Source organism: Melanerpes formicivorus, unplaced genomic scaffold, assembly GCF_026170545.1.
Source record: "Melanerpes formicivorus ecotype bairdi unplaced genomic scaffold, bMelFor1.0.p_v2 SCAF_11, whole genome shotgun sequence".
Taxonomy (NCBI): Eukaryota; Metazoa; Chordata; class Aves; order Piciformes; family Picidae; genus Melanerpes; species Melanerpes formicivorus.
Window position 1 is genome coordinate 20,619,207 of NW_027142363.1, and position 21,650 is coordinate 20,640,856.

The 21,650-nt window shown below is 48.7% G+C and overlaps 1 protein-coding gene and 1 long non-coding RNA gene across 2 annotated transcripts in view; one reads left to right on the top strand and one right to left on the bottom strand.

Annotated features, from left to right (window-relative positions):
• Positions 1–1,955: 1,955 nt before the first annotated feature.
• LOC137444268 (uncharacterized) overlaps positions 1,956–21,650 on the bottom strand; it is a 139,510-nt gene continuing 119,815 nt past the window's right edge. Inside the window, exons 5-7 of the long non-coding RNA XR_010988104.1 lie at positions 9,753–9,834; positions 3,238–4,228; positions 1,956–2,315 (exon numbers count right to left, since the gene is read on the bottom strand). This is a non-coding gene — a long non-coding RNA (uncharacterized lncRNA). The remainder of the gene's footprint in view (positions 2,316–3,237; positions 4,229–9,752; positions 9,835–21,650) is intronic.
• Positions 15,131–21,650, top strand: part of PTCHD1 (patched domain containing 1) — a 50,907-nt gene continuing 44,387 nt past the window's right edge. Inside the window, exon 1 of the mRNA XM_068144786.1 lies at positions 15,131–15,972. Coding sequence (XP_068000887.1) covers positions 15,544–15,972 — 429 coding nt within the window. The 5' untranslated portion in view covers positions 15,131–15,543. The remainder of the gene's footprint in view (positions 15,973–21,650) is intronic.

The following is a 21,650-nucleotide window of genomic DNA, read 5'->3' on the forward strand; positions in this document are numbered from 1 at the left end:
CTGCTGGTGGTCTGCCTTCTCCATCCACTCCTCAGTTCGAGGGAGCACATCTCTGCGGTGTCTCTAATAGGCACACACTGTCTCTATGGCAATGAGAGAGAGGAAGTGCCTGAGAAAGATACTGCAGAAAGAACTGTGTCTGGTACCAGGAGGAGACAGCAGAATGTGCAGAAGCCCAGAGGGAAATGTTCTCTACAGACTTAAGAAAGTGATGCAGCCATAGGATGACATAAGTGATGCAGAGGAGGGTACCAATAGGCATCTGTTTTCTTCAAGTCAGACTTCTCTTCCAACTGATGTTTTTATTACCTTTTATTTAGAATGGATTAAATTTTATAGCAAAAGTGCTGACTGGGTGCTGTCACTCAGACCTTCATCAGGCTCCTGTAAAGTAGGAAATGCAACCTTTCCAGCTTCCTAATGCAGAATTGCACAGCATGTTATGTACTTTGTTGCAGCACAAGAAGGGATGTTAGGAAATAACAAGTACTGCAGAAGAGCACTTCAGGTGCTCTCTGTGTCAGGCTTTTCCTGCTCTGGAAAAACTGCAGTTAAAAGGCATGGCATTAGCATACAAATCATATTTAACTAAAGACAGAGGTATGCTTTTAGGTAGTATACAAGTGTTCTGGTTTACGACTGGTGAGTCAGAAGGGAAAAGGAGAGAAAGTAAAACACTCCTCAGTCACTTTTCCCAATTTATTGGTCAGTTCCTTTTTAAACTCTTCATTCAGGCAAGAGAAATGCAATGGCCTCGTCAGGCTCAGCCCCTGCTTATGGCTACCTTTCAGTTCTCAGGTACTAGAGCCACCTTGCCTTATACACAGGCACAAGGGAGGCATGTTTAAAAATGTACATGTTTTAATTGTGTGGGGATTTGAGTGGTTACTACAGAAAGTGCAATCAAAGTCTTAAAGCTTCTGCTGTAGACTAAACTGCTGATCACGATCAAGCCAACATGACAGGGACTATTAGCATATTATTATTACAGATCATATTCACAAATTAATTGTAATCCTGCATGTACATATTGGCTTTCAAACAACTACTAGGAACACAAAGGCTTCTTTTTTAAATCCTTAAAAAGAAGCTGTCTACAGAAGCTGCTGTGTAATTTCAGGGGGCAGATTAAGGAACAGTGCAAATAAATAAAATACCAAATAAACACCAAATAAAATAAGAAGCAATGCAGCATGTATTTTTTGCAAGCTCGTTTACCTGTGCTGTATTCCTACTACATGCACTCCCACAGCTACCTGTTCTCTACAAGTGGGGAGGAGTGAAGGTGAAAGTGGGAAGGATGAAATGCTGGGATGAGGAAGAAGTCTATAATCCTGAAGTCACTGGGGAAATCAATATATAGGTAACATATTCAAGTTCTGTATGTGTATAAACAAAAAAAAATGAGGACTGAGATATAAATCTGCATATGGTATATGGAACTTTTTTTGGAATGACTCCTTCAGAACACATACTGCTGCCCTACTGCTGTAGTTTTCAAAACCCACATCTTTTCTAAAAGGGAAAATGTCCCCACCTAGCAGATTCTAACTGTGTGTAGGTGTGTAACTGACTTGGTTACCAAAGAAACCAGTTCATCTTCTACACCACTTAGAACTAATATTACTATTAGAACAAATAATTTGGAGGAAAGGAAGGATGGAGGGAGAGAGGGAGGGAGGGGAGAAGAAACAACCCAAACCCACAAAAAAACAACCCATGACCGCACTGCAGATTTGTAACAACCAATTAATGGCTGGAGAGAGAAATGCCATAGCCTCTGTCACTTTTTTTTTTCCACTCTCCCTACACCGACCAAACAAGCCTTTGCTTTGGGATGCAAATGTTTCCAACCCGAGCCTCCGCTGCCGTGTTCACGCACCACTGCACTGCCTACATGACGTGTTCTCCGCAGAAGTGAAGGAAAGTTGCAGACATCTTGTACTGTTGCCAAGACACTCTGACACTTGCTCAGACACTCGGCTGCTGCTGCTGCTGCTCAGAAATGCGTTGACTTCCTACACATCAGAGCTGTACCAGAGCTGTCCCTACCTACTTACACCTTGCGTCTTGCTTTCCCCTGCCCATCGCACTTGCCTTTCCTCTCTGCAGCTGTAGTCACTGTTATCGGAGCACTGGCACAGGCTGCCCAGGGGGGTGGTGGAGTCTCCCTCTCTGACGGTATTCAAACCCTGCCTGGATGCGTTCCTGCGGGATCTGCTCTAGGAGATCCTGCTCTGCCAGGGGGTTGGACTGGATGAGCTTTCGAGGTCCCTTCCAAGCCCTAGCATTCTGTGAGTCTGTGATCTGGAAGACTAAAAAAAACAAAAATGAAGGGGGGGGGGGGGGGGGAAAAGTTACCCCCAAGAACAGAACCTGAGCGTTCATGTTGAGCACAACTACTGTATTGCTTCGTAGTTGGTATGGTGGCTAATGCCCCCCTGCTACGTATAGCTTTACACCAGTAACGGCAGCTGCTTTTTCAGCTGGCGAGGGGCCGACGGAGCGATGTTTCACTTGTTTTCCCCAACGACACAAGTTCCACAGCCCCGCCCGCGCCGCAGCCTGGCGCCAAGGCCACGCTTGGTACCTTGCCGATCTCCGGCGGCCCTTAGCAGGCAGGAAGGCATCGCCTGGCAGCCAGCGCTCCTGTGCGCCGTCTGCTTGGGCTACAACTTCCACGCCCGCGACTGCAAAGTGGGGCCTGAGCGGCGAAAGGCGCTCACGGCTGGCCCCAGCCGCCCACCTTGGCCCCCGCCGCGGAGCCCGGCCACCGCCTCAGGACCGGCACCCGGCCGCGAAATGGCGCCCCCGCGCGCCACCAGGGGCGGGCAGGTAGGGCCCCCAGGGCCGGCCCCCGCGCCAAGCACGGCCACCGGCCCGGGCGCAGCCCCGACCCCCGCCCGGCCCCGCTAAGCCCGCGGGAGCGCTGCGCAACACCGCCGCCCCGTGGCCGCAGCTGCCCGGCCGCCCTCCTCGGCGGGGCGGAAAGTGCTGGGGCTTCCCTCACCGCCACCCGCGTTTGGCCTTTTTATTCCCTCTCTGAAAGGAAAGGCGTGGGGCTGCGGGCTGGCTGTGGGCAAGGCGGGCGTGGCCCGCGGCGGCGGTGGTGGTGGCAGCTCCCAGGGAATATGAAGGAAGGCGGTGTGAGGAGGAGGAGAGGGAAACCGAGGATAAAGAAGAGAAAGAAAGAGGAGAAAACTCAGGATCTGATATGGAAATAAGGCACAAAACCACCTGGTGCACCAGCCCGGCAGAAGTGGGGATGTTGCCTCACCGCAGGACCAGGATTTGTCCAAGCACACCAGCAGGGCACCAGTGAGCTCCTCTGTAGGCTCTTTCCAAGAACTGGAAGCGAGGGGAATCCATAACATCGCAGGCAGTGTAAATGGAAGGCACTGCTTTCTTTGCAACAACTAATCGACTTTTTTGTTTTCCTGGTAATCCTCTGTGTTTACAGTCTGGCGGCTGAGGCATCAGCGGGCTGGTGGCATCCCCAATGACTGCGGAAAGCAGCACAGCCTCATCAGTGGCAAATGGGAAGACATAACAAACTTTACCAAGTGACAGTGGATCTTAGCAACCTCTCTTGACCCAGAACTCCACCTTACTGAAGATTTCCCTCTCTCATTACCTTTCTTTTTTCACACATCCATGAGCTTGATTGTGCCAAAGCCTGGCCACTTCATTTCCTGCTCCCTTTCCTCCTCTCTGTCTAGCTGCAAAGAGTTTCACCTCTGTCCAGGCCATCCCAGCCCACCTGGACCTCTGGCTACAAATCAGTGACCCCAGAGATTAGTGTCACTTGTCTTGATTTTCACCTTCACTCAGAGGATCTCCCAGCTTCCACAAGAAGACAGACAACAAATTTCAGAAGCCAAGGCTGAGTTCACTTGCCTTGCTGCAGCTCTTCCCCACTCAAACCCTTCCCTCCCATACTTTTATTCAGACAAAATTGTGCTGCCCAGCTCTCAAGTATCAGAAGTCCTCAGGCAGTCAGAAACAGCAGTGAGAGGCAAGGACAAAATCTGATTTGCAAGAGGCTATCATGAACTACATAGCTCATGAATCTTGCCTCTTCTTTTCCACCTCCCATTTTGTTCCAGTCACAGCTTTCTTCCAGCAGCACCTACAGCAAATGACACAGGGTCTGGCCGCCAGGGAAGAGACTCATTCCATATGCAGCTCTGACTCCTTCCTTAATTGACACCTAAGGAAGGGCTTCATCCTGAAAAAAAAAAAAAAAAAGAGAAAAGCTAATGTGTTACCATGTAAGTAAAATCTGTGGGCACACTGAGGCCAAATTAAGGTCATACTGGCATCTCAGTGTGTTTCTGAACATCTTGGTGATTGACTCTGCTACCTGAATGCTCTTTATATGTGTATCTGTGTCTAAATTCTGGTGAGGGGGGGTGTGGGGTAATTTTAAAGCAAATGGGTTCCCCCTCCCCCACATGAGTTCTGGCATGCCGCATCATCTCAGAGGACCCACTGGCAGATCTTAAATCTTAATACACAGACTTCAACCTCACAAGCCAAGAGGGAAACTTTCCAAGCAGGGATGAAAAGCTTCCCTTTACTGTGAGTGTTGCTAATCTTCTCTGGCAACAGAAGAGACCCAGGAATACAAGGAGGAGGATGTATGGTTGTGGTTACAGATGCATCTCCCTCTTAATTTTCCACTCCTCTAAGTAATGTGTTCCCCAAGCCTGAGATTCACTCTCTTGCTCTTATATCCCACCTGCTGGTCCCAGTTCCACTCTGCACCATTATTCTGTATCAGCTTCCTAAGATATCTGTATCTCTATGCACCTCTGTTCCTCTCCATTCCAGTCAGAGTAATTCACCTTCCATGATATCAGAAAAAGATGCATTAAAAAAAAAAAGGCAAAACCACAACAAACAATCTCCCCGAACTTAGCAGAATTGCCAGGGACCAGAGCATCCCCTGGCTTCCAAAAAAAGCCACTGCAAAGCCCCAAACTGAGCATGCTAAATACAGGGTGGGTTTAAGCAGCTATCTCTTAGGAACCATCTGCTAAGCATGTGCAAATAGTGACTTTTGAGATTATTACAATTTAGTGAATTTGGGAAGAATTTGACAGGAACTGCGAGAGGAGGCTGTTAGTATTTACTGTGATGTAAATATGACAGAAGAGTTAAATGCAGGTTTTAATATTAGGGATAATATTCATCTCCCATGAACCAAAATGTAAGCTTGCAGTAGCCTTGGGGAGAAAAAAAAAACAACACACCAAAAAAACCCCACAGCACCTTTAATGACTTCCTCAGTAAATTTCATTGCAATATAAAACAATCTTTCTTTGTATGATATTGCCATGCAGTCAAAATAAAGTGTGTGCTTTCAGGTGCAAAGCCAAACTCAATTAGTATTATACCCAGACCAGAAGATACCCTGAATTCTGATCAGAGGCAAGCTGATGACTCATCCTGCCATGGTCTGCACGTTCCTATTTGCTAGGAAAGCCACTGTACGACTTGATAAGGGGGTTGGCTTTTTTCTTGTTGTTTGCTTTTTTTTCCTTGCTTTTTTTTTTTTTTTTGCCTTTTTTTCCCTTTTGATCCAGAAATAGGCACATAGGCAATTTTAAACATTTGCCTTAGAAAATTGGGTTTTGAACACTCTGCTTTAATTGTGTCATCTAATGCTGATGGGCACTTACCCAAGAAGAACACCAGCTCCTCCACTGAAATGTAAAATAGCATGCTGCATTTACAGTAATAAGAGAATTCTGTATTCATGAGCAGAAAGTGCTGTTCATAAGCAGCAAACCCCCAAACCCCACAAAGATCAAATGCATGTCACACAGTAGGATAATTCCCTGCTTCTGCTTCCATCTCCAAAACATCAGGAGCCACTCCTATAAAAAAAGGGCATGTCAGAGAAAAAGGAATCCCATGTTTTCTCGCTTTGAATGCACACCTGCTTAAACATTTAATGCTTCTGAACTGAAAACGTCCACCTTAAGAAGTGCTCTCTATCAAATGCTGTGTGCATTTCACCTGCTTGGAAAATGCACACACCTGTGACTTGCTGCAGTGAGTTTCTACCAGCACCATACATTCTGTGCTTTGTCAGGAAAGGTTTTCAGTGCCTAAAACCAAAACCCAAATCAGACAGACTGTTGTCCAACCCTAAACACAGTCCTCAAAGAAATCTTCAGCTACTGTCCTGCATATGTTTTGCATGGCAACATGACAGGAGCAGCTCAAGGCACAGCAGAGAAACAGCACGGAGGGACGTCCAAATTCTTGTCAAGCACAGACCTGGTACAATTGCCCGCTGCATGTTGAGAAAGCCCTCGGGCAGGGCTATGACAATGGCCGTATGGGATCCATACTTTGTGGGAAGCTGAAAATGGGCTGGTTAAAGCGTAATTAAAATCATTTCCCCTTTTCATTGGATTACTTGGCTCATTTGGACTTTTAATAACAGTTGCTAACGCAAAACATTAAGAATGTTCTTACAAATAAGGGTTCTCTGGTCTGAATACTCTACAGCTCCACATCGATTCACCATACTGTACATCCTCAGTGCTGTTAAATTGCTGATGACGCTTATTCCACTTCCTGTGAGAGGCAGACAACCTTTTTCATCCCAGTTTTAAAGGTCTGGAAACTCAGCCAAGGAGAGATTAACAGTGAATTGCCCGTGACTATGTAGCAGTGGTAGAGCTTTCAGTCCTTGGTTCATCATCTGTGATGCATCCTGTAAGTGATGCATCTCTGTCCTGTTGTTTAAAATCTAGTCAATCTGATACCAGTTCATACACACACATTCTGAAAGATTGGAGAAAAATTCAGATTTTTTTTCTTTTTAATGTCCTTTACTGAAGGTCTCTTATTTTATAGTGAACTCCACCATCGATATGACTCAATATGTGATCAAGATGCAGGTGGAAGAATGTGACAGAGCAGTATGAAGATGATTCTGAGTCACCGTGTGCTGTCCCCAAAAGCAGTACATCTGTAATTTATATTTAGATCATTGTCTTTACTAACAGCTCTAGAGACACAAAGCCTAGCCAAGGGCTATAAAGGGGACATAAGTCAGAATGTGAAGCACTAAAGCAGGAGAGAAATAGGCTGATTAGCCTTGTCTGTATAGCTTGGCTGCTCTGCCAGGAACTACTACTAAAACCATGCTTGCTTTTCTTATAGGCGAGCTACGGTGGAGCTGTCCTCTGGAGCTGTCCTCTGTGCTCACTAACAAGTATCTCTGCATCTGCAAATTCACAGACTAGTGTTCTTATACTTCATCAGGTGTGGATGTGTAACACCTAACCTTCCTAACTGGAAATAGCACTGCCTGACAATGTCCTCAAAGGCACCTCATCTGTTCTTCTACCTCGAGGTGGGATGAGCAACACTTAGGTCACACCTTACACCTTTCTCCAGCTTGCTTTGAAAATCCCCCAATACTGGGAAGCTTACACTCTTCCCAGGTGCCCCTACTGCTCTGCATTACTATTTGGAAAGATGTTACTGTTGGAAAGCTTTTTAAATATTGGGCTTAAATGGCCCCTGCTCTCATTTAAGCCTCTCTCTCCATATATATATATACACACACACACACAGACAGCCTTCTATAATTATATATATACATGGCATATAGTTAATGCTTATATATATATACATATAGATAGATATAGATATGGCATACAGTTAATGTTTATATATATATATACACACACAGTAACAGTATGCCATATAAATATCCATATAGATATATATAGGTATATAATCATAGAATCATGTTTTGGTTGGAAGGGACCTCCAAAGGGCCTCTAGTCCAACCCACATGCACTCAGCAGGGACATCCTCCACTAGATCAGTTTTTTCAGAGCCTTGTCTAGCCTGACCTTGAATATCTCCAGGGATGGGGCCCCAGCTACCTCCCTGGCAACCTGTTGCAGTATTCCACCACCCTCAGGGTGCAGAACTTGTTCCTAACATACAATCTGAATCTGCTCTTCTCTAATTTCAAACCACTGCCCCTTGTCCTATCACTGCAGGCCTTTGGAAACAGTCCCTCTGCAGCCTTTTTGTAGGCCCCTTCCAGGTACTTGAAGGCTGCTATTAGGTCCCCCTGGAGCCTTCTTCAGGCTGAACAACCCCAGCTCCCTCACCCCCTTGATCATCTCACCTCAGAGGTGTTCCAGCCCTCTGATCTGGAGCCACTTCATCAGGTCCATGTTCTTCCTGTGTTGAGGGCTCCAGAGCTGGCCGAAGTACCTGCTGTCCCTGTGCATGTGCATCCACAGATACATGTGAATATATGTGTGGATATGCATGTACTTATTCCCCAATCTGAAGTCAGATGCTAAGCTATTTCAATGTCTTTATGTGTTTACTTCTTCTTTCACTTGCAACCTACTTATTTTGCCCAGTTTTGTATGAAGGCACATAAACAGAAAAGAAACAGTCATACTATTCTAAGAGTTACACTCTGCCAAAATCCCAGTGTCTCCAGATATATTTACTAAACACCCAGTTAATGTTTTGGTTTATGCCAAAACTCCTCTCTTCAAGCAGTGCTTCACTCTTAAAGCAAAGAAGCCATACATTTTGTACACTTCACTGTGATAGCTCAATTATAAATTCCTATTTTCATAAAATAATTTACCCAGCTCTTTTTTTTTTTTTTCTGTTGCACTCTTGAGCCCTGAATAGTAGAATTCTTTTTCTAGTGGCATCAGGATGCACACAACAGCACATACACAGCTATACTTCTTCCTGAGCTCACAGATCTTCTTTTCCTCCCCCCTTAAGAATACATTGTTTATGTCTGTCCTTTCCTTCTTTGGGCAAATTCATGACCTTGACAAAATCTGTGCATTTCCTATTTTTCTTCGGAAGCTGCATCATCCACTTATCTGATCCAACTATGTTCAATTAACATCAACCAGGCTGGGACACTGGGCAGATTTATTGTGCTGTCTTGTCTGTTTGTTTCCTTTCTTAAAATGTAGTATGAAAGCTGTAAATTGACTCGTCTGCTTATATTAGCTGTAACATTTCAGCACATCAGGACCATTTAGACTGCATTTGAAAATAAGGACCTAATCCATCTTCCTGCAAGGAAGGGCACTGTTGCAGGCCATTATTGTTTATGGCAAAGGAAAAACCCTTCCCTGCAGCTGACAGAAGTGTCAGCAATTACTGTTTAAAAAAAACACACCAAAAAACAGGTGAGAGGCCATGGTTAATATCTGGCCAAGCCAAAAATATAGCCAGAGAGCAATGATCCAAAGGTTTCAGCTCAAGAAGTAAATCTGGATCGAAGATAATATGGGAGAAGCCTCAGAAAAGCAGAGCTGTGTTTTTGTGCAGCCTGTGCCAATATATGAACCATCCTTCCCCTCAACTGAGTTTTCATACAAGCAGAAGGGGGGGGGGGGGAGGGGGAAAAAAAAAAAAGGCACAGGCTCCCTGTTACATTCCAGTTTGTTTTTTCAATCTGTTCATGTTAATGGTACAATCAGGGATCTCCAGTTTGTGTGTCATCGCTGCCAGCAGCAGGCTAATGGAGCATCTCAGAGACAGACCACAGAACTGCAGTTCCAGCCACACAGGGCACTTCCCTCTTTTTATTGTGCTCTATAAAAGATGTCACACAAGCTTCCACCTAGCAGTCCTCATGAATCAGCAAAGAGCTGCCAAAGAGTGACCATTAGGACACTCGGGAAAGAATCAGGTGCCAGCTGTCAAAGTATTTCTGGGTGATTTACCTTCTTTTTATGTATCTCTGTATCCAGGAGGAGGAACAGGCCAGCAAGGAGCATTTATGTATTTGCATTTTACAGGACAAGGCTGAAAAAAAAAGAAAAGAAAGAGAGAGATGTTGTCATGCAGGAGCAGGAGAGAGAATTTCTTTCCTTTTAGCTGATGCAAAAAGATATTCCAGTTCCTGTGACTTCTCCCAGGACCTGCATTAGCAAGTCCAATTAGAGTATATGTGTCCTGTCATGGGTGGCAGAATGCCAGGGCACTGGGGAGTGCAACACCAAAGTCTGTGCACAGCCGTAGCTTTCCTTCACCTTTCCCTCTCCTATTCTGTTTGGTGAACACTAGGGGCTTGCATATGCTGAAGGGAAAAAAAAAATCAGCACCATTTATTTTGTCAGTAGCCAGTTTCTGGAGGTGAGAAATCAACCATCTTGAATGCTGGCAATGAAATCTGTGAATGCAGACTGCAAAACGTGTGGCTATCCCATGGCAGGGTATTGCCTCATGCCCCAAAGCACTTGTTTAGAGAGATGTGACACAGGCTAAAGATTCTGCTTCGATCTTCTATTTAGTTGCTGCTTTCTCTGGTTGCAGAGTTTTAAAAAATCACCATATTTTGGGGTTCTCAAACTGCGATGATGCTAGTCGTGCTTGTGATGCCCCACTCTTTGGTGCCAGCCAAGAGAAGGTGGGACTGAGGAGATGGAAAAGAGAGAAGTGAAGAGTTTCTTTCATGAAATATACACTGTTAACTGCACTGAGGTGGGCTTGCATTTTCCCATGGTTGCTTCTAGAAAGCCTTTTCCAGTACAAGCAAACTGCCATCCTTGTGGGAGAAGTGCTGCATGTGTCAGTGAAAAGAGTGATACTTTTAGGGAATCGTCCTACTATGATGGGACCCAGACTTGAAATAAGGAGGAGGCCTCCTCCTGCTTCATTTTCCTCTTAGCTGCAAACGGACAAAAGCTTCAAGTTGTGAGATTCCCTCACCAATCAGCACTGCGAGATTAACTTTATCATTAACCTTGTCTGTGCCCTCCCCAGTTTAATTGGCATTGGCCCAGGTCCCAGACCTAAGGCCAAGAAATACAGAGCAGAGCTCAGTCGGGTGATGCAACGAGAGCTACCGCTCTCCCCAGCCATTCTGGGCTGGCTACATGTTGTTTTGGTCCCTTGGCACAAAACACAATGTCTTTGCACATCACCAGCCAGACTTTCAGCAGGTATAAATGAGCGTAACACAGAGAACTTCAGTGAAAAAGGTTTTGCATCCCTTAAGAATCCAGCCATAATTGTTAAACTGTCCTTGAAAACATTTCTTTTTAGTTCCCTTTAAAATAAAATAAAAAAATAAAAAGTCTTTGTTATCCATCTCCTCACTGTGGGTAACCTCATTCTCTCCAAGCTCCAGCTGGAACCTGCATCACACATTGCTCAGTGCTCTGTTGCAAAAATCATTCCCCACTTGCAGCACTAAATCCCCTGCACACACTCCTAAAATATCTTTTCTGGTTCCTCGTGCCTAACTAAACAACAAAAAACCCTCATTCTCTGCATACCTCCCACAGCCATCCCAGCTGCTCCTGCCACCTTTGCTTTCCCCTAGGCCCTCTTTACTCATCTGAAGTTACTCATCAGGAATCCCCTCCTCCATCACTTCTCTTAGCTTTTTCCATCAGCTAGACCCTTTTGGGGAAGGTAGGGGGAAGAGGTTATTTTAAATAAAGCCTTCTGTACTTCTTCTTTTCACATTAGTTTTAAAACTTGCTATTGTAACAAGATTTGAGCAAAGAGATGCTCGTTTCTGGATGTTCAAAGCGTTCTGCTTGTGATCACAAACAGCTAAAGCCCTGTGGCCTGGGCTGCTTGACCCACCCAGGCCTCACACACCCCAGGAATGACACTGTCTCATACTAAGCCACCAGACCTGTTTGGACTTGAGAGCTCCTGAGTGTCTGTTGAGGGAGTCTCTTTGCTCAGGTCTAAGAGCTAACAAATGTTTCACAGCAGGGAGGTCTGCTCTTGAGAGCAGACTTGAACCCTGTGCAGATGCCATGTTTATGAGTCACATCTTCTCCATCTCCCTTTTACACTCTGTCCCCAAAAGTAGCTGCCCTGAGGCATTTGCTTTGAAAAGACATAATCATATTGTCCTCCCCCTCATTATCCCTCTTCCCAGCATCTGCACCTTATTGTATGGTCATCTCTTCCCATCCTTCTCTTCTTAATTTCGTTTGGAAACTCTCTAGAGCAATGAGACATCATTATCCATTTTGTAAAGTGCCATTCAGAGCTGGAGCAGAGTAGCACGTATACGTGAAAGAAATTCTACCCTTCCATTTCCTCCCAGAGATAGGCAGGGCTGGTTAGTGCTCAGCAGGTTAACAACACACGTCCAGCACATGCTACTGGCAAGAACTCCAGTTATTGGAGCTTCCCCCACAACAGAGGTGAGCTCTCAGCCATATTTTGCTTCTCAGAGTACCTCCAGCTGCTCCACTCCTGACAACCCTATTACCACAGAACATATTTTTGGAGTGCCAGAGCAGTGACCATCAATCAGCAGTAACAAGGTGACTGCACTGTCTGCAGAGTCAGGAGTAGCCAGAAGGTTTCCTCTCTGGTTTGGGACGCTCACAGTGTCATGATGCTCTTGCTTGGTATGGTTGCAGCACACACAGCTGAACTGTTCTTAGCAGCATAAATCAAGCTGCCTCACATCTCACCTCTTTATGTCCCTCCTCTATAGGCAACCCCACAGTCAAAGACAGGGCCGAGGGGAGGGAGAATTTTGTGGAGTAGAAACCCTACAACTACCTTTGGAAAGACATTTCTACCACAGCTCACAGTGCAGTCTGAGGCTGGTTACAATAGGCAGTAGAGCAGACATTGGTCTGGGAAGACAGAACACCCAGCAGAACTTCTGATACATCCCTTTCCCTGTCTGACCCTGCAAAATGGATGTATTCTTCCTGTGCCCCCCTGTAGCTCCTCCAGTGTTAGTGTACCAAGAACTGGGCTGGATGTCAGGTCCTCAAACTTGTTCTCTTGAGTACCCTAGAGACTGCAAATAATTAGTAAGTCTTTTCATTTTCAGTAATGTTAAAATATCTTTAATGGACATTTTAAAAAAAGAGAAGCCCTATGAGGAAAGACTGAGGGACCTGGGGTTGCTCAGCCTGGAGAAGACTCAGGGGTGACCTTATCACTCTCTACAACTACCTGAAGGGAGGTTGTAGACAGGCGGATGATGGTCTCTTCTCCCAGGCAGCCAGTACCAGAACAAGAGGACACAGTCTCAGGCTGCGCCAGGGGAGGTTCAGGTTGGATGTTAGGAAGAAGTTCTATACAGAAAGGGTGATTGCGCTATGGAATGTGCTGCCCGGGGAGGTGGTGGAGTCGCCGTCATTGAAGGTGTTCAGAAGGAGACTTGATGGGGTGCTTGGTGCCATGGGTTAGCTGTTTGGGTGGGTTGGATTGGTTGATGGGTTGGACGCGATGATCTTGAAGGTCTCTTCCAACCTGGTTTGGTTTATTCTAATAAAGGTTTATTAGTAGTAACAAGAGCTCATCACTTGTTGCTAATGACATAAAGCACTGGACACATCCTGATGGTCCTAACACACAACAGCATGACTAAGCCCACACTGTGATCTGTGAAGCACTGCAAATAGGCAGGGAGAGAAGAGCACTGGACTACAAGACCTGGGCTTTGAAGCCTGACCTGATACCAAACTTCATCCAAACTAGGGCCCAGTTGTCTCCTGTGTTTGCTTCTGTTACCATCATTGAGGTTTTCTATAAATTACATTCAAATTAAGGCTTCTTCTTGTTGTTGTTGTTTTTTCCTTAAACTGGTGTAAAACTGATAGAAGCAGTGGGAGCCCACCTCTGTGGGGAGTGGAACCAAGGAGAGGCATGATCATACTACCAGTCCCAGAACTCCTGGGTTAGGCACTCTGGGTGCAGCCATGACAGCCCTGCAAGGCAGAGCACTGCCTAGAGCATCTCCTGTGCTTCGGCACAAAACCCAGGAGAACCAGGCAGGGACCTTACTGGCTTTGACTCAGCACTACTCAAACCATTCACTCACTCACCACATTAGAAGCAATGGAACGTCAGAGTCGGGCATTCAAGCTGTGTGACCTAGGTGAGTGAGGAGATGGGAACGATGTCAAGAGGTTTTGTGCATGAAACATCCGTGGCAGAACGTTAGCTTAGGTCAGACGCTACAGCAGTGAGAAAGGAAGGATGACTGCCAGCCTATCAATAACCAATGCAGCGAGTTGCAGCAACAGGTGCAGCGGCTGTCAAACAGAACCTGCCTGCCCCCCGGCGTGTCACAGCACCGGCCTGGGTAGTAATCGGACCCTCAGCACCAAGACCCTTGGTTTGGGAAGTAACCGCTCGGGCCAGCCGGTGGGATCCGTCTGCCCCAATACGCCAGCGGCTAGAGCTGACACGACCAACAGGAGCATTTCCGCTTCTTTCTGCTATTTCACTGCGATGTGTGCTTAAAAACGAGACCGTCCCACCCCGCGATGGCAGCCGGCGGGGACGGGCGTACCTCCGCACAGGTGGGCAGCGCGCTCCGCCACATGCCGCTGGGCTTGCCGGCTTGTAGTTAAGGGAACGGCAGCGCGCCCCTCCGGCTCAGCACGGCACGAACCTGCCCGCAGCGGCGGGGCCGGCAGGCGGCCGAGCCTCCCCGCGAAGGGCGCTGCCGGGGAGGCTCCAGGGAAGACGCCGGGCGGCCGGGGAGGGCGAGGCAAGCAGGGGCATTCCCGCCGCCAGCGCCCTGTTTCCCTAATGGGCATGTGCGGTGCGGCGCGGCTCGCACATGCCCACTCGGGCGGCGCGGGGACGGCGGGCTCTGCCGCGCTGGCGGGGCGGCCGCGGTGGGTTGCGCGGCGGGAGCGCCGTCGGGCCCCTTGAGACTCGTCTCGCCCGCGGGGCAAGCGCCTAAATGTTCCTGGTGGCGGACCCCTGAGCCAACCCCACCCCACAAAACACACACACCTCCCCTTCCACTGAGCGCGGAGATGACAGGATGGGAGGCGTGCACTGCCGCTCCGCACCCCCGCCACCCGCCCGACGGGGGCGCGGGGAGCCTGCACTACCCAGGCGGCCCGGGCGGGGCGGGGATGTGGCGGCGCGGCAGTGCCGGCGGCAGGCGGGGCCGGGCGGCAGCCGGGCGGGGCGGGGCGCGCCGCGGCGTCCCGAGCGCGGCCCGCGGGGCGGCCCCGGCGGGAGGCGCCGCGCTGCGCCCCGCCGCCCCGTGCTAGGCGCCGCCCGTCGTGGCCCCGCGCCCCTGGGCGAAGGGCGGCGGGGGCGCCGCGGAGGGCTTTCCGCACCCGCCCCGCCTGCCGCGGCCGGGGGATTAGTCAGCAGTCTGCGGGCAGCCCCGCTCCCGCGCAAACTCCGCGGCGGGGGCGGGGAGCGGCGAGCGGCGCCTGCCCCTTCCCCGCGGCGAGGGGCAGTGGGGCCGCGGCGGCGGGGCTGCCCCCCCTCCCCGCCACACACCCCCGGCGGTCCGCGCCGCCGCTCCGCGGCCGCGGCGAGGGGCGGTGGGTTGCCAAGTCAGGCAACGAGGCGCTGGGAAACTCCTCTCGGGCACGGCGGCGTTGCAGGAGGACGAGCGCCCGAGCCACCCCGCGCGCGCAGCCCGGCGGGCAGGCGCGCACACACGCACCGCACACACACGCACCGCACACACACGCACACGCGCGGCGGCCGCCCCCGGCCCCCCGCAGCCGCGGCCGGCGGGGAGGCGGCGCCCGGTGGGGCTGCCCCATGGTCTTGCGGGGGCCGTGGGGAAGCTGCGGGGGCCCCGACGCGGCGCTCACCCTCCTGCGCGCCCTCCGCACTAGGATGTTGCGGCAGGTCTTGCACAGGGGGCTGGGGACGTCCTTCTCCCGGCTCGGCCACTTCGTCGCCAGCCACCCGGTGTTCTTCGCCTCGGCGCCCGTGCTCATCTCCATCCTGCTGGGCGCCAGCTTCAGCCGCTACCAGGTGGAGGAGAGCGTGGAGCACCTCCTGGCCCCTACGCACAGCCTGGCCAAGATCGAGAGGAACCTGGTGGACAGCCTTTTCCCGGTGAACCGCTCTAAGCACCGGCTCTACTCTGACCTGCAGACGCCCGGGAGGTACGGCAGAGTGATCATCACCTCCTTCCGCAAGGCCAACATGCTGGACCAGCACCACACCGATCTCATCCTCAAGGTAACAGCGGCGGGGCTCCGGCCCCGGGCGCTGCCACCCCTCCTGGCCTGGCACCCCACATCCCGCTCCGCATCCAGCCAGCCCCGAGCCCGGTCCCCGCACCTTCCCACACGCACGGACCCACCCGTGCGGGCCGGCCGCTGCCTGCCAGCCACAGGCGCTGCCACCGCAGCCACCCGGTCACCTCCCTGCAACAGTTGGGATGCTGCCCGCCGCGGGAGCCGGCACCGCGCTCCCTTGTCAGCGCCGCGGGCTCCGCTATTTTATCCCACACACCTTATTTTAAGAAAACCTTTTTGTTCTATTCCTGGTTTGATTTTATTTGCATTGGGTGAGCGAGAAGGGCAGGGTGCTTGCTTAAATCGTTTTTCAGTGCCTCTGAGCTCGCCTTGCAGCCGTGCTCCCGAGTTAAGGAGACTCGGGCTTTGATAAACTCAAACTTCAAAAACAGTTAGGTACCAATTTGCCAAGCTGCCGAGAATGCTTTTAGGGGCTGCTGCTGTGTGCGGACTGCACTTCTGCTTGGAGCAGGGTAGCGCCAAACCTTCTCACTGCTCACGAAGGCAAATGACATAACTCAGATGATTAGTGAGTAGTATTTTTTTTCCTCCACTCCCAACCCACCATCACAAAAAAAAATGCTGTTTTAATGGATGAAGGGAATGCCAGCATAGCTGTAGATTGCAGGCATGGTGCAGCCTGTGCTGCCGGTTCAAGTTAGAGCGGGCTGCATCTTTCCCTGTCACTGGAGCGGCAAGGAGCGCGCGAGTCGCAATCTAACAGGACATCTCATCCTACTCTATGTCATAACATGTCGGCAGGCTGCCTTTGTCGAAGCTGGTAACTCTTTTAGAGTTTACACCTGAGTAGTTTTGAACAGTCTAGGAAGGAGGAACAGGCAGGACAGATGGAAAAACTGTGTGTAAAGAGGGGCAAGTTCACCCAAGAGAAAGGAAAGGAACGTTTACAGATAACCAGAGGTGTGGCGAGCTCAGTCCTGCAGGTTTTCACTGCTGCCTTATGGAAACCCTGGAGATTCAGCACTGCTTGCCTTTTCTTTTCCCCTTGAATGTCAAACTGCCAGCCCATATAAAAGGCAGTATTAATTCTTTGTAATAGCTTCAGAGGAGTGTCTCTTCTGGAATAAGAAGACCGATGGAAATACCTATTGTATTTGGAGAGTCCACACTCTTTACTAAACAAGGAAATAACTGTTACAGTGGCTTTATTTCTGTTTTCTTTCTACTGTAGCCACGTACAGAACTATAGTACAGAGCCATTCAGTATTTTACATGTCCTTTTTTTTTCTGTTGACATATTACCCAAAGGTAATCAGCAAACAGATTTAATGAGCATCAACTCACCAAGTACAGTAATGGGAATGTTACTGGCGAATGAGAATACTCCAGAGAGGCGATTTTCATTCCTTCCTTTTCCTCTACCATGGATTGCATTCACATCCAATATGTGCAGATTTACTCAGTCATAGGATAATCATCATCATGGATTTTATGCTTTTTTTTTTTGTTGTTTTTCTCTCTGTGCTGCTCTCTCTAGAGATCTGTAGTTTTATCAACAGGACGGTGACACACAAATAAATGGCACTCAGAATCTTTCCGCAAGCAAACTTCTGCCTGAGATTTATCGCAGCAGCAGCAGAGCTGTAACTTAGAAAGTTCTGTCACTATTTAACGCTGCCTCGTTTTTATTTGGCAGAATTTGCCAACAAAATGATTATTTTTTCATTTGCTTCAGATAATGCACACGGTTGCCATTTGACTGTTTGCTTTTGCTGCTAATCTGACATTGTCAGGCACCTTTGATGCATTATTTCCAGCTCTTTATTTATCTAATTAATTCCAGTATGTCTTGTGCAGAATAGATTATGTCTTCAGTCCTCATTATTTTTCTGTTTGTGAGGAGACCCAGGCTCTAGCAGCTGTCTACCCAGCCCTGGGGGTGGCCCCGTGGGTCGAAGCACAGCAAAACAGGAGGGATGGATCTGAGCTCCTAATATTGCTATACCCATGGTGATGCAGGGCTACATCATTTTGTGTCAGCAGGGTTCACCAAGGGAAAGGGAAAGGGAGAGGCGGCTATCAAGGGTTTCCTGTATATATGCAGCTGCATGAAGGGGGGGAGAGAGCAAAGGCAGCCCCAGTCCAGAGCTAACCAATTCAAAGTACTGTACTTTGAAATAAGTGCGATGGGTGAAACCATGGAGTGTGCCTGAAAATGCTGCCACATAGGCACAGTCAGGGCAGAGAACCTATAGGGCAACATCTGCTTGTCTTTCCTTCCCTGGAGAAGGGTGAACTCCCCGAGAGAGGCGTCAGGTTGGCCACCAGCTCCTCCCGCATAGTTGTTGCTGCATCTCCACCCACTTGCAGGAGGATGGGAAACCCAGGAGGATGGTTGCCCCAGGCAGGCACTGGCTGCTCTTACAACACCTATTCTTGGTTTCCCTACTTGCCATATTCCACCTCATCAGCCAAGGAGGGAAGGCAATGAGCTTGGAACAGCTACAGCTACCCTGGGCACATGGCAAGGGAAGATTTCCTCTGCTTTCAGCAGAGGAAGAAGTCAGCTTCCATGGTCGCACTTGTAAAGGCATACAAAGTTTTGGGATCTGAGCAGTTGAAACGGAACCCTAGCTGGCACTGTCAAACATTAATCTAACATCCTAATCAGTTAACTACTTAATGAAGTAACTTCTTTGGTGACCTCTCTAAAAATTCATGTTGGCTTGATGCAATTCCTCATGGGCAGATTACTGGCCCAAGGAACTTGTCGTTGCCATTAGTGCACAGCACATTGTTGGCTGGCTGGGAAGATGTTCAGGAAAGGGCCAAGCCTCACAACTGTTTGGGGCCCAGATCTAAAGCAGTGCTTCCCGAGCAGGAGCTGCTGTAGGACTCCCTCTGACAGCATGCATCTGCCAGCACCATGCTGGCTGCTCACATGACAGTGGCAGGTCCTGCTGTATGGACAAGCTGCTACACATACAGGTCTCCCCTGCTCATTATCAGGGAGGTGTGTGGCTGCCTTATGTAATAATTTTGACCTGGAGATGATGTAGAGAACCATTTAAAAAATGTAATTTCTCTATAATCATCTCTAGCCATAGTTCTCATAACTCTCCACGCTTAAACCATTCAAGGCCTGCCATCCCTATACTGCATTTCCAGCCAGTGCAGTCATTTGTGGAAGGAAGAAACCTAAATGTGTCTGGAATCTCTGGCCTTCAATAGATGATCCAGCAAAATGCCTTGGCACGTCCCAGAGAGCGCAAGAGATGCATCAAGATTGAGATACAGTGGGAGGGCAGTCCTAACAGGGAGGGTAGCCATGACATTTTACTTGCTGCTTTACCAGAAGAATCATAGAATGGTCTGGGGTGGAAGGGACCTCCGAGGGTCATCTAATCCAACTCCCTCTGCAGTCAGCAGGGACATCCTCAACTAGATCAGGTTGCCCAGAGCCCTGTCAAGCCTCACCTTGAATATCTGCAGGGATGGGGCCCCAGCCACCCGAGCACAGGACCCTGGCATCCTTGGCAGGACCCTTCTTCCTCAAAATTTCACTTTTTGAAGGGGGAGAGAGAGAAGTAGGAAGTAAAACCTAACTGAAGAAAGCACGCTTTTATCTTTGTGTTGCCAAGAAGTGCCTGGAGAAACAAAAATCATAGGGGTATGTGGTGGGACCGCTGTGCACAGAAGTTTAGATGACCATGTTAAAAGTCTGGAGGAATTGTCTAAACCTAGAATCCCACCTGAAAATAGCATTAGAGCAGACCCCTACCATTTCATGATGGTTTTTATTTTCACTTGCCGCTAGAAACTTGGTGGGTTCAAAGGATACAGACTGACTGGAGATACAAACCTAGCCAGATTTTTGCACCCCGGAGGACAGATTCTGACTTAGCCAGAATTTGAGACACCCATCCTTTTGAGCCTCTCTGTTCCTCCATGCTTACAGTCAGTTAACTGCATTATATCACAAAAGGCTTTCTTCTTTTCTTTCAAATTAAAGGTTTCCTCTTTTTCCTTTTTGCAGAAGAGTGGCCTCTCTTCCACTTAGGTTATTGTGTTTATAACAATAACACAGGGCTAACATTCTTTTGGCACAATAAAACCCACCCCCCCTCCACTTAAGATGACAAGACACAAAGATGAAAAGGGATTGAAATGTAACATGCTTTACTGAAGGGGATTGGATTTGCAGTTGGCCTCTGTAAAAAGCTGTAGATGAGGGGGTTGGGGCTTTTTGGGGGGGGCAGAAACTTCTCCTAGCTTCATTTTTCCACACAGTGGCTTCATCTTTCCACGCAGTGGTATTCCATCACCCCTTTCACGTAAACTGGCCAGCAGTAGATCCAGAGAACTGATAAAATACTTTTTTGAACAAATAGGAAAATGAGGAGTCTCTGTTTAAGGATGCATTTGTTAAGAACTGCATAACTTCTGATTATTGCAGAACAAAAGAGTTCACCTTCCAAATTTTGTAGACCTCATAGATGTTGAGGGTTTATTTCTTTTCTCTGTGATCCTTAATTATGTCCCTGATAGTATGGGTGCCTACACACTGTTGTCTGTGCTCTTCCTGCATTTCAAAGAATCACTGAAAGCATCTGGTTGGAAGAGACCTCAAAGATCATCCAGTCCAACCTTTAACCCAGTTTAGGGTCAACACTAAACCATGTCCCTAAGCACCAGCTCCACACGCTGTTTAAACACCTCCAGAGATGGTGACTCCACCACTGCCCTGGGCAGAACATTCCAGTGCTTGACAACCCTCTCTGTGAAGAAATACTTCCAAACATCCAGCCTGAACCTCCCCTGGTGCAGTGTGTAACCATTTCCTCTAGTCCTGTCACTTGCCACCAAGGAGAAGAGGCTGCCCCCTCCTCATTCCAACCTCCCTTCAGGTAATTGTAGAGAGCAATGAGGTCTCCCCTCAGCCTCCTCTTCCATGTGAGGTAATAACCCTATTTATGTTCCTGTGTCTGTGGTATTTTCAGTTGCTTTACTGCACAACGTGGCACGCTAAAGCCATTGTTTTCAGTTGTTGGAAGTGTGTTCTGGTTGTTAGCAGAGTCAGAAGCTGGGTCTGTTGTGATCCTGGCTAATGCAGGTACCCTTTCTTTTAAAACTTCAACTACTTCTGAGTGCCAGGACACAGGCAGTCAACTGTGGCATCTGGCAGTGGATATAGTGGGTCTCTACCTTGTTTAGGTAACACCAGCACTAAAAACACTTTGAGGGAAACAGTCAACAGAAGAAATAGCAAATCCTGCTGATAAAACTAGTCAAAAAGGATGAAGATGTGTCTTTAGAGCAAGGCTGTAGGATGTGGGGAAGAGTCCTAACATAAGAAAAACAAGGGTGTGAAAGCAGCAGAACTACAAGCCTGTTGTCATAGCAGCACAATGCTGCAGGGCTAAAATGTATCTTATGCGAAAACAGATGAGAATTAAGATACGCAGGTAAGATCTGGGCATGGCTGGGGAAGAGCACACTGCAAGGACAGCCTGGAAGCCTGCGCAGAAACCCCCCTGAGCTCCCGGTGGCAGCAGCAGCAGCTTCCTGGCATGGATGCTGCTGCCAGGAGGGTTTGATCTCTCCCGCAGGCACTGGCTAGTGACTCGAGCAGAAGTCCTGAAGTTGCCTGTGCCTGGG